Source organism: Physeter macrocephalus, chromosome 9 (genome assembly GCF_002837175.3).
Source record: "Physeter macrocephalus isolate SW-GA chromosome 9, ASM283717v5, whole genome shotgun sequence".
Taxonomy (NCBI): domain Eukaryota; kingdom Metazoa; phylum Chordata; class Mammalia; order Artiodactyla; family Physeteridae; genus Physeter; species Physeter macrocephalus.
In genome coordinates this window covers 36,192,001-36,205,106 of record NC_041222.1, presented here as the reverse complement: position 1 = coordinate 36,205,106, position 13,106 = coordinate 36,192,001, and the positions used below count along the sequence as shown (strand labels likewise).

The 13,106-nt window shown below is 39.6% G+C and overlaps 1 protein-coding gene across 4 annotated transcripts in view; it reads left to right on the top strand.

Annotated features, from left to right (window-relative positions):
• The window catches only part of PCSK5 (proprotein convertase subtilisin/kexin type 5), a 470,026-nt gene that overhangs the window by 201,478 nt on the left and 255,442 nt on the right, over positions 1 to 13,106 (top strand). For all 4 annotated transcript variants that reach the window (XM_007130098.4, XM_055087125.1, XM_007130100.4 and 1 more), the window contains exon 9: positions 4,871 to 4,971. In XM_007130098.4, coding sequence (XP_007130160.1) covers positions 4,871 to 4,971 — 101 coding nt within the window. The remainder of the gene's footprint in view (positions 1 to 4,870; positions 4,972 to 13,106) is intronic.

Genomic DNA, 13,106 nt, shown 5'->3' with positions numbered 1-13,106 from the left:
TCAACTTAACAAATAAATACTGTACCTCTGCTCTGTACCCAGCCCTGAGCTGAACATTATAGAGATTCAAAAAATGATATAAGATGGGATCCTTATTTAGTGATAGCAACCTCACATTTATAAGCAAAACCTTACGTTTGAACTTTACAGTTACAGATTCTCATTGCAACATGGGAGTGGAATTTTGTGTGGCCTTGTCAGTCATAATTGAATTTTACACCAGTCTTTGTGACTTTGGTGAACACAGAAAGCATCAGTTAGTCTTTGGTTCCTTTATATTTTATCAGCTTCTCCTATTTTATTCGTTAACATTTAAGATGTAGTTTCTGCCCTTATCCTCCTCCAGAGCTGTGTCTGAAACAGGTTTTTTTTTTGGCACCTTTCTAATCCAAATCCAAATCAAATTCAACCTAACAGACAGAATCATTTCATGTTTTAAAAATATCTGTTCAGTTGCTCTTTTAACAGATATGAGACAATATGGCACCTTCCAAATAAAACAGATCATAAGATATCAGGGAGATAGAAACTCCTAACTGTATAAAGACTTGTCATTTATGGCCAGCCTCAATCTGAACGGAGATTCCCTGGAGAATTACATCAACATGCTAGAATAAAAGATCCAATCAGCCCAAGTAATTGAAATGTGAAATACTCGGAAATGAGAGCTTAGGATGAGAAAAAGGGATGGTTCTTCGCAGCAGAAGCCTGACTCGACCTGAATACCCACCCCATCTCACCAAATCAAGATGACATCCCAAACTTTGTGGAGTCCAAAAGCCCATCTGCTACCCATCCCGGGAGAGGCTGAAAATCTAATTTGCTGATCAAGACAGCTTTGATCTGGTGTGAGGCCTGGTGTCATCTCCTGTTTCTTTCACTCTGATGGGCAGAAATGATATTTTCTTGAGCAATCTGAGAAGTTCTGTGGAGAAAAATTCTGTTTCTGATTTGGGTAGTGAATTTGGGGAATTTAGAGCATGCAAGATGCGCCAGCGGGACCAAAACCAAATTCTGAGACATTCTAAGATGGAATTGAAATTTAATGCGCTTTATTGTTCTGTTTTCACATATCAACTCTCTGAATTCCCAGCCCCATGATGTGGGCCAACCGTTGAATGCAACTTTTCCTTTAAATTACACTGTCAGTTCTTGTATGCATGTGTTGTGATTAATGGGGTTACCCCATGTGGTTCCAGTTTGGGGAGCATCATTTTTCTTTAAAATTGCGTGCTCCTTGGTGGTCTTTGCCTTTTCTTTCTAAAGATGGACATAAAAATTTCCTGATGCTGTGCGTTCTCTTAATGATGAAAACCTGCCTTAGAACTTTCCGGTAATTTACACCTCAATATCTCGACCACTGACAGTAACTTCCTCTTGAAATGACCCAGCTGGAGTTTCCACTTAAAGGAGGATGAGAAGGGAGTGAGGATGTTTTTGTTTCTTTTCTCTCCATTCCTCTTAACCTCCCTCCTCTCCATCACCTTCCTGTTCCACTCCCTTTCTACCCCTACTCACTACTCAAGTTTCATTTAGTTAAAGTGATTGGAAACAAAAATAAAAGCACAATGATTATGATGTGGAATTCCACAAACTTGCCTATATTAATAGCATTTAACAGTTAATTGGTGTTTATATATAAAAGTACTAAGTGGCTGTTTACTTACGTATATATCATTTGCGTATATACCTGCGGACCCTATTTGGATGGGGCATATTCCTATGGCCAACCCAACATCATAACATTTTTATTGTTCACTGGAGGTGAGGCTGGACGTAGCTATTTATTACACTCGCAAATGCTGCACACACTTGGCATCTCTATTCTGGATTTGTTTCTGTACGTTGAAAGTGTCTGGTGCAGCTGAAGAATAAGCAAAATGAGCCAAGTGAGAAAACGTCATGAAAAATCTTGAATTCAGGCACAAGTCATTGAAAAAAGAAAAACACTTGGCAAAGGAATGTGACCGTGAGGGTGAGGTAGAATGAGAAAAATGCAGGCAAGGCCACCTCTCAACAACAGTATATCTGGAGACCTGGAAACAGGCTGCTGCTGGGGTGTTTATGCATTGACTTAGGGACCAGGCCTTTGGAAAATAAGGCTGTAAATTCACCCATCATTTCAAATGAAATAGAAATCACTTTTTAACAATCCATCAATCCCACTTCTGAGTACATATCCAAAAGAATTGAAAACAGGATCTGAGGACTTCCCTGGTGGTGCAGTGTTTAACTAAGAGTCCGCCTGCCAATGCAGGGGACACGAGTTTGAGCCCTGGTCCGGGAGGATCCCGCATGCCGGGGAGCGGCTAAGCCCACTGCACCATGACTGCTGAGCCTGCGCTCTAGAGCCCAGGAGCCACAACTACTGAAGCCCACGTTCCTAGAGCCCGTGCTTCACAACAAGAGAAGCCACCGCAATGAGAAGCCCGCGCACCGCAATGAAGAGTAGCCCCCGCTCGCCGCAACTAGAGAAGACCCTCCTCGCGCAGCAACGAAGACCCAACGCTGCCATAAAGAAGGAAGGGAGGAAGGAAAAAAAAAGAAAAGAAAAGAGAGAAAGAACTACGAAAAGGCCAGCTGTGGGTCTAAAGGAGTTGGTCTTAAAAAAAAAAAAAAAAAGAATTGAAAACAGGAATTGGAAGAGATATTTACACACCTATGTTTATTGCAGCATTATTCACAATAGCCAAGAGGTGGAAGCAACCCAAATGCCAATTGACAGATGAATGAATAAAGAAAATATACTATATAATACAATGGAATATTATGCAGCCTAAAAAGAAGGAAATCCTGCCACGTGCTACAACACGGATGAGCCTTGAGGATGTTATTCTAAGTGAAATAAGCCAATCACAAAAAAGACAAGTGCTGCATGATTCCACTTACATGAGATACCTAGAGCAGTGACAGTCACAGAAGCAAACAGTACAATAGTGGTTGCCAGGGGCTGGGGAGGGGGTATGGGGAATTGTTTAATGGGTAGAGTTTCAGTCAGGCAAGGTGAAAATGTCATAGAGCTCTAGGACTGCACAGCAAAGTGCATATAATTAGAAATACTGTACTGTACACTTAAAAATTTGTTAAAAGGGTAAATCTGTGTTAGGTGTTTTTTTTTACCTGGCCCCCTCCAAAAAGAAATACCTTTTTAACATCAACAGTTGAAAAATCTCAGAAGTTTCTTAATGTAGAAGTGGGTAGGGCTCTATTTACCCAGACATCTTGGGAACATCCACTGTGGAGGATCAGAGGATGGCTAGCTAATCACGTCTGTGAATCTAGAAACAACTTGCCCAGCTTGCCAAACACGCAGTCGGGCTTTTGCCCAGCTCTCAGTTATTCCAGAAAAGAGTGCAAGGCTTGTCTCCTCTCTCCCACCACCTATCTACGTGGTTCTCTGTATTTTTACTCTTTCTCCCATTTCTTTTGTATCAGTGCCTCTCTGGTATGGCTAATCTGGTAATATTAGTGGTGTCAAAAGGCATAAAGAACAGACAGCACTGATGGCCTCGTGTGAAACTAAATCACCGGGATGTCAATCTCGATTCATGACAGATAATTAAAGAGTCCCTTCAGACATCCTCACGTGACACTGAGGAAACTTAGGGGAGGACTCATTTCTAAAGAGTTATGCAGTGCTTTCTTTCGGTGATGAGCAAATTTCTTTCCAAATCAGCTAATCTGCATTCTTCTCTTGAAGGATGCACCTTAGAATAGCAAGGCTTTGTTTTCGCCACCTCTATCCCCCTACACCTTTCTTCTGACCTTTCACCTCAGTTTTCTTATCTGTAAAATATGGGCAATATACTTGTCTTGATGACTGAGAAAGCTTTACCAATGTCTTCCAATAACTACAATGAGACTCTTAAGTTCATCTCACAAGCCTTGTAGCTTCCCAACAGGAGGGCTATTAGTCCCAAAGGGGCAAAAAAGGATTCTTATCAGGGAGGGAGGATCTTAGATATTACAGTGGTTTGCAAAATTATATACCCTAGTGCTTTATTTCTCTAGTTATGAAGATTCTGCATTTAATTTTTCTTCTTTCATGAAATGATCATGGAACAAAGGTTGAGAAACACTGCCCTTGCTGACGGGCGTGTTATTCAGCCACAGCTGAAGTGAACTAGATTCAAACCAAGAGGAAAAAATGATCTAGTTCTCACATTTCGATTTTAAGAAAATGGAAAATGGCTAATCTCCTATAATATACAAGCATGCACTGTTCATTTCACATCAAGTACACTGGCTTCAACCTTGTTTTTAGTGTTTGTGTTAAATCTATCAGGAAGTCTTGGTTCATCCAAGTCACATTTCTGTGCATTCTAAAAATGAGTCTGTAAGCAAAGTTCCTTCTAGGGCAGAATAAATCTTTTGCTTGAAACCTGAAGCTTTTCCAATGTAATAGTTCTAGGAGGGCAGAAACAAGACCCTGTGCTTTTATTTCTTATGCTAGGTGCTTAACTCAGTGTCTGGTTGTTGGCTCAAAATGTTTGATTATTTAAAATGTTGGAGTAATGAAAGAACTTTCGTTTTAACTAAAGCTGGGACCAGAGAGAGGCAAGTGAGGTGCCTAGGGTGTAAAATTTAAGGATACACTTGCATAACCCATATGTTTCGGGCCAAAGGCTCACCTTAGTCCTGACCTGGTTGTAACACAAGTGGAATCCAATTTCCAAACCCTCCCCTTTTCAGAGTTGATTTACACAGGCGATTCTCTGGAAGTGATAACGGTCACAGGAGTGCAGGAACAAGGAATTTAAAACAACTATTTCAACACCCCTCCATTCCAGTTTTATGAGTAAATTTCTTTTTACTTGCATGTGACTCACATTGACCCCAGAGCCCTAAATTTTCCACTTCTGTCTTCTAGATCACTACGGATCTGAGGCAGCGTTGCACGGACAACCACACTGGGACTTCGGCCTCAGCCCCCATGGCTGCAGGCATCATTGCACTGGCCCTGGAAGCCAAGTAAGCCTTTATCTCCATATGTCTCCACTGGCGACAGCCCCTCAGCTCAAGGACAGTTTACCCCTTCGCTAGTATACAATCTCGAGCACAACAAGCCAGAATATAATCTTCCCAATTCCACTTTTAAAACTGCAAAGATTAGGCCTTAAGAAAAGCTTCCCCTCTATTAAGGGAAAAAGCAACTTTTTTGGTTTTTATCTTCTTAAAAAATCAAACTGTGTAATTACTTTATTGTGGAGTCATAGTGCAAGCATGCCAGTTGGCTCTAACACTCTTGCCTTGTTGAGGTTTTTATTCTAGTCGGGGAATGTTCTGTGAGTCTCAGAAAGCTTAGGTCTGCCCACTTCTGGTTCCTTTCCCTGCAGGACAGCAATGCAGCTCAGATTCCATGACAATAGAACCGTCACAGACTCACTCTGGGGAACAAAACACATCAAGGTCATATGACAGGAGCCCAGGAAGAAAGACAACCCACTTAACTTAAATCCTTCTTAATGTAGTCAAATTTGGTGTTTAAAAGATCCCTTTGAAAGGCCCCTTCAGGTTATTTTAGGTTCTTAGGTTAGATTTATATGGTGGTAGGTCTCCTCTCTTCTTTCTCTAAGCACCAATAGATTAGTTTGTCTTAACTCTTTGAAAACCTAATGGAGATCTACACTCCCTTACCCTCAATTTCAAAAGCCAAAATGGCCTGAAAACTGAAAGTTGTTTTTTGCACATTTGACACCAAAACTCATTTGATGGCAAAGCTTGCCCAGAACTGATTTGAAGCTATTTTTAGTCTTTATGTATTGTGAAAATTCATACATTTGACTGTAGAAGCATTAATATACTTGATTATGAGGTGCTAGCTTGGACCCCACTGGAATTTTTGTGTACCATATGCTATGGACACCATATCTGAAAAAATTTTGAATTCCGAAGACATCTGGTCCAAGAATTTTATAAAAGGGATTGTGGGCCTGAACTCGGAGGCTATCCCTACAAGAGGATCATAACAAAAAGGAATTGAGGATCATAACAAAAAGGAACTCTGAGGCCATCCCTACAAGAGGATCATAACAAAAAAGAATAAACCTTTCCTTGCATCTCTATCGGTTTGTTCTACAGGCCAATCTTTGCCTGTAAGTGAAGCTGAAAGTTGGGGGAAAGAGGTCTGAGTACCTAAAGAGTGGGTCAGGCATGGATGTTAAACTAGCATCAATAAGCAATGGGCCTCCCACAGGAGAAAAAAGTATCTAAATAGCAAAGAGCTCAAGTAACAGTGTACCAAGGTTGCAGTTGTTCTAAACAAAGCTAAGTTTCACCCTTGGTAAGTGTACCTCACCCAGTCACCCAGCCTCCACCACTAGTACTTCTTAACAACACTTAAACCTTGGTATTTTGAGATTCAGCCTTTGCTATCACAAGTTGAAGAGCCTGATAGAGGTTCCCCGTTATCCACGTTCCAAGACCCCCAGTGGATGCCTTTAACCACAGATAGTACCAAGCCCTATATGTACTATGATTTTTCCTATAAATACATACCTATAACAAAGTTTAATTTATAAATTAGGCACAGTAAGAAATGAAGAACAATAACTAAAAATAGAACAATTATAACAATATACTGTATTAAAAGTTATGTGAATGTGGTCTCTCTCAAAACATCTTATAGAACCATACTCACTCTTCTTGTGATGATGTGAGATGATAAAATGCCTCCATGTTGAGATGAAGTGAGGTGAATGATGTAGGCATTGTGACGTAGTATTAGGGTACTACTGACCTTCTGATGATATGTCAGAAGGAGGGTCATCTTTGGGTAACCTGGATCATCACGCCATGGCTGGCGATCCCAGGTGGGACAGGGCTGGACGGTATGAGATTTCATCGCACTACTCAGAATGCTGGACAATTTAAACTTATGAATTGTTTGTTTCTGGAATTTTCCATGTAATATCTCTGGACCATGGTTGACCATGCATAAATGAAACCGTAGAAAGAGAAGACAAGGATTGGGGCGGGGAGGTGGACCACTATACTCTCTTGTAAGGAGGGAAGAGAGAGAGCCATAGCTGGGCAGAATTCTGGCCCAGGACTCTGTCCAGCACTTCAGATATTCACCCCCTGCTCAGGTCAGATGAGTCACTGGATGAGGCTGAGTGTTCGGGTGAAAAGCTGCAGGCAGGGACTGCCAGTCCCTATCCAGCTGCATATCCCAGCTCTTTCTGCCCGACAAGGAGAAATGCATCATTTCTCCTAATGTCACTAGGTTACAGTAGTATATACTCAGGGAAAACTGCCACCTCCCAGCTTCTTCACAGCCTTCTTCCTTTACGTCCCCACGTGCTTGCTTGCGTCAGCACATTTGCCTGGATCAGTAGGACTGTGGGTCCTACTCTGGATGCTACTCCAACTGTTGACCCCTCTGCATTGTGAGTCTTCTTGCTCCCCTAAGGTTGGAGCTTTCCAAAAAATCTTCTCAGGAAACTAAGGGAAGAGAAAACAAAAACAAAACATAGAAACAGAGAAGCTTAAAGTGTTCAGATCTCTTATGTGAATGCAACAAAAGTTTCGTCATTAACTCTGCTGTGATAACTAATAGGACTCCCAGGCTATCCTTATCCTATGGGTTATGTAAGAACATGTGTTGCAAGAAACTCCACTGCAACACACCCCCAGATCCTTGGGTAAAAGTGTACCACTCCCAAAACTGGAAGGATTCTCTGTTCTAAAAACCTACCTCCTTTCCTTTTTTTCCTGAGTCTGAGCCTCTTTAAGCTCTATAGCCACCTCTGACAGTCTGATCATAACTTTGCCTTTCTAATTACTAAACAATTTCCTCCTGCTCCTAAAAATGTTACCTGGGTGCAAGAAGCTCTAAATATTTTCTCTTCTAAAAATCAGGAGCAATTTCAGAATAAGAGAAAACACTGGCATCTTAAAATAGAGGCAAGAAAACTGTTTCTGTTTTGGGATACCCTCATCACATATGTATTGGTTCAGAGGTTTATAATATTTCTGTTGTTTGGCTTTTGTGGATTTGGGGGGAATTTTCTGGTTTTTCAGTTGAGTGAATAGGGAATATGTAATCAGTGATTACAAGTAAACTAATTATCATTTGGGCCATTGCTACTTAAAATGATATCTTTTTATATAGTGTAACTGAAAACGTTTAAGTAAAATAAGTGTCTTGGGCTTCCCTGGTGGCGCAGTGGTTGAGAGTCCGCCTGCCGTTGCAGGGGACACGGGTTCGTGCCCTGGTCCGGGAGGATCCCACATGCCGCGGAGCGGCTGGGCCCCTGAGCCATGGCCGCTGAGCCTGCGCGTCCGGAGCCTGTGCTCCGCAGCGGGAGAGGCCACAACAGTGAGAGGCCCGCGTACCACAAAAAAAAAAAAAAATAAGTGTCTTGGGAGCAGGTTTCTTTATTTTTTTTTTTATTGAAGTATAGTTGATTTACAATGTTGTGTTAATTTCTGCTGTACAACAAAGTGATTCAGTTATACATATATACACATTCTTTTTAAAATATTTTCCATTATGGTTTATCATAGGATACTGAATATAGTTCTCTGCTATACAGTAAGTCCTTGTTGTTTATCCATTCCATATATAACACCTTACATCTGCTAACCTCAACCTCCCACTCCACCCCTCCCCCAACTCCCTCCCCCTTGGCAACCACTAGTCTGTTCTCTATGTCCGTGAATCTGTTTCTGTTTCGTACATAAGTTCATTTATGCCATATTTTACATTCCACACATAAGTGATATCATATACTATTTGACTTTCTCGTTCTGACTTACTTCACTTAGTATGACAACTCTAGTTGTATCCATGTTGCTGCAAATGACATTATTGTGTTCATTTTATGGCTGAGTAGTATTCCACTGTATATATGTATATACCACATCTTCTTGATCCATTCACCTGTAGATGGACATTTAGGTTGTTTCCATGTCTTGGCTATTGTGAATAGTGCTGCTGTGGACATAGGGGTGCATGTATCTTTTTGAATTAGAGTTTTCTCTGCATATATGCCCAGGAGTGGGATTGCTGGATCATATGGTAATTCTATTTTCAGTTGTCTGAGGAACCTGGGAGCAGGTTTCTTAAATGAAGAAAGTAGTGAAACATAACCAATAGTGTTGAGTGAGCAACCTAGAAAAACATCAAGTCACATTTGTAAGGTGCTTTGTATCTCAATGCTGGTATATATTACCAGCACTCCAGACCTGTAGAAAGAAAAAATATATATTGCTAGCAAATGATATTTCATATAAAATGGTTTATAAAATACAGTTGAAATAACTGACATTCATAAAAACCTACTATTCAGAATCATAAACTCTGTTTTACTGAAAGTTTTCCTGCCTTGAGTCTGCAACTATTAGCTAAGGAAAGCTATTTTAGTACAGTGTTTTATATGTTAAATTATCAGCATTAGCTCAGGAAATTCAGAATTTAAGTTCACCAAAGAAACCTTTTTGCCTTGAATCGCAAGTGGTCTTTCACTGGAAATTTGAACAGTATGTATTCGGCAAACAAGAAATGTTGCACAGTGAATGGTAAATAAAAGGGACTGAGTTGGGTAGAAACATCTGAAATTATTTAGCACTGATACAAGGAATCTGCCACAAATTCCTGTTTTAAGTGACCCAAAGCCTTTTCCTCAGATTTCATATCTCAGGGACCACAGGGATACTATCCTTTGAGAACATTTAATATATCTAGATCTAAATTTAGAAAATAAATAAATTTGGGGTGGCAGCTGTTATTCTGTTCTATTCTGTATATTCTATAATGTGTATTCCATTGTATACATATATCTATTCTATATATGCATATATGTATTCTATATATACTAGAAATAGATCTGGTACACATTAAACATTAGCTGCCCTTGGTGTTCTACACATATGCATGCATACATACACACACATTCCTAGGTAGGCTCATCTACTTCCTTATTATTATCTATCTGTTCTCTCTTATTTCAATTGTCATATTACCACTGGTTTATAGAATATACCATGTAGGTATATGTAGAACAAGATTGTAGAATATATATAGAGAGAATATAGTTCTAGATAGCTTAGACAACTTCTGTTCTTGTACTACAGATGTTTTTGTATGTATTATCTTCCAAACAAGGCTTAAAATCCTTAAGACTAAAGATTGTATCTTACAGTCTTTATTTATGTGTATGTAATCAATATCTATTGCATACTAAAAATAATTTTTTTAACATCTTTATTGGAGTATATTTGCTTTACAATGTTCTGTTAATTGCTGCAGTATAACAAAGAGAATCAGCTATACGAATACATATATCCCCATATCCCCTCCCTCTTGCGTCTCCCTCACACCCTCCCTATCCCACCCCTCTAGGTGGTCACAAAGCACCAAACTGATCTCCCTGTGCTATGCGACTGCTTCCCATTAGCTATCTATTTTACATTTGGTAGTGTATATATGTCCATGCCACTCTCTCACTTTGTCTCAGCTTACCCTTCACCCTCCCCCTCCCGGTGTCCTCAAGTCCATTTCCTACATCTGCGTCTTTATTCCTGTCCTGCCCCTAGGCTCTTCAGAACCATTTTTTTTATTCCATATATATATGTGTTACCATATGGTATTTGTTTTTCTCTTTCTGACTTACTTCACTCTGTATCACAGACTCTAGGTCCATCCACCTCGCTACAAATAACTCAATTTTGTTTCTTTTTATGGCTGAGTAATATTCCATTATATATATGTGCCACAACTTCTTTATCCATTCATCTGTCGATGGACACTTAGGTTGCTTCCATGTCCTGGCCATTGTAAATAGTGCTGCAATGAACATTGTGGTACATGACTCCTTTGAATTATGGTTTTCTCAGGGTATATGCCCAGTAGTGGGATTGCTGTGTCATATAGTAGTTCTATTTTTAGTTTTTTAAGGACCCTCCATACTGTTTTCCATAGTGGCTGTATCAATTTGCATTCCCTTTTCTCCACACCCTCTCCAGCATTTACTGTTTGTAGATTTTTTAATGATGGCCATTCTGACTGGTGTGAGGTGATACCTCATTGTAGTTCTGATTTGCATTTCTCTAATGATTAGTGATGTTGAGCATCCTTTCATGTGTTTGTTGGCAATCTGTATATCTTCTTTAGAGAAATGTCTATTTAGGTCTTCTGCCCATTTTTGGATTGGGTTGTTTGTTTTTTTGATATTGAGCTGCATGAGCTGCTTGTATATTTTGGGATTAATCCCTTGTCAGGTACTTCGTTTGCAAATATTTTCTCCTATTCTGAGGGTTGTCTTTTCGTCTTGTTTATGGTTTCCTTTGCTGTGCAAAGGCTGTTAAGTTTCATTAGGTCCCATTTGTTTATTTTTGATTTTATTTCCATTACTCAGGGAGATGGGTCAAAAAAGATGTTGCTGTGATTTATGTCATAGATTGTTCTGCCTATGTTTTCCTCTAAGTTTTATAGCATCTGGCCTTGTATTTAGGTCTTAAATCCATTTTGAGTTTATTTTTGTGTATGGTGTTAGGGACTGTTCTAATTTCATTCTTTTACATGTAGCTGTCCAGTTTTCCCAGCACCACTTATTGAAGAGGCTGTCTTTTCTCCACTGTATATTCTTGGCTCCTTTATAAAAGATAAGGTGACCATATGTGTGTGGGTTTATCTCTGAGCTTTCTATCCTGTTCCATTGATCTATATTGCTGTTTTTGTGCCAGTACCATACTGTCGTGATTACTGTAGCTTTGTAGTATAGTTTGAAGGCAGGGAGCCTGATTCCTCCAGCTCCGTTTTTCTTTCTCAAGATTGCTTTTGCTATTAGGGGTCATTTGTGTTTCCATACAAATTGTGAGTTTTTTTGTTCTAGTTTGGTGAAAAATGCCATTGGTAGTTTGATACGGATTACACTGAACCTGTAGATTGCTTTGGGTAGTATAGTCATTTTCACAGTGTTGATTCTTCCAATCCAAGAACATGGTATATCTCTCCGTCTGTTAGCATCATCTTTAATTTCTTTCATCGGTGTCTTATAGTTTTCTGCATACAGGTCTTTTGTCTTCTTAGGTAGGTTTATTCCTAGGTATTTTATTCTTCTTGTTGCAGTGGTAAATGGGAGTGTTTCCTTAATTTCTCTTTCAGATTTTTCATCATTAGTGTATAGGGGTGCAAGAGATTGCTGTGCGTTAATTTTGTATCCTGCTACTTTACCAAATTCATTGATTAGCTCTAGTACTTTTCTGGTAGCATCTTTAGGATTCTCTATATATAGTATCGTGTCATCTGCAAAGAGTGACAGCTTTACTTCTTCTTTAATGATTTGGATTCCTTTTATTTCTTTTTCTTCTCTGATTGCTGTGGCTAAAACTTCCAACACTATGTTGAATAACAGTGGTGAGAGTGGACAACCTTGTCTTGTTCCTGAGGTTAGAGGAAATGGTTTCAGTTTTTCACCATTGAGAACGATGTTGGCTAAGGGTTTGTCATATATGGCCCTTATTATGTTGAGGTAAGTTCCCTCTATGCCTACTTTCTGCAGGGTTTTTATCATAAATGGGTGTTGAATTTTGTCGAAAGCTTTTTCTGCATCTATGGAGAAGATCATATGTTTTTTTTCCTTCAGTTTGTTAATATGGTTTTTCACATTGATTGATTTGCATATATTGAAGAATCCTTGCATTCCTGGGATAAACCCCACTGATCATGGTGTATGATCCTTTGAATGTACTGTTGGATTCTGTTGGCTAGTATTTTGTTGAGGATTTTTGCATCTTTGTTCATCAGTGATATTGGCCTCTAGTTTTCTTTTTTTGTGACATCTTTTTCTGGTTTTGGTATCAGGGCGATGGTGGCCTCATAGGATGAGTTTGGGAGTGTTCCTCTCTCTGCTGTCTTTTGGAAGAGTTTGAGAAGGATAGGTGTTAGCTCTTCTCTAAATGTTTGATAGAATTTGCCTGTGAAGCCATCTGGTCCTGGGCTTTTGTTTGTTGGAAGATTTTTAATCACAGTCTCAATTTCAGTGCTTGTGATATGTATGTTTATATATTCTATTTCTTCCTGGTTTAGTCTCGGAAGGTTGTGCTTTTCCAAGAATTTGTCCATTTCTTCCAGGTTGTCCATTTTATTGGCATATAGTTGC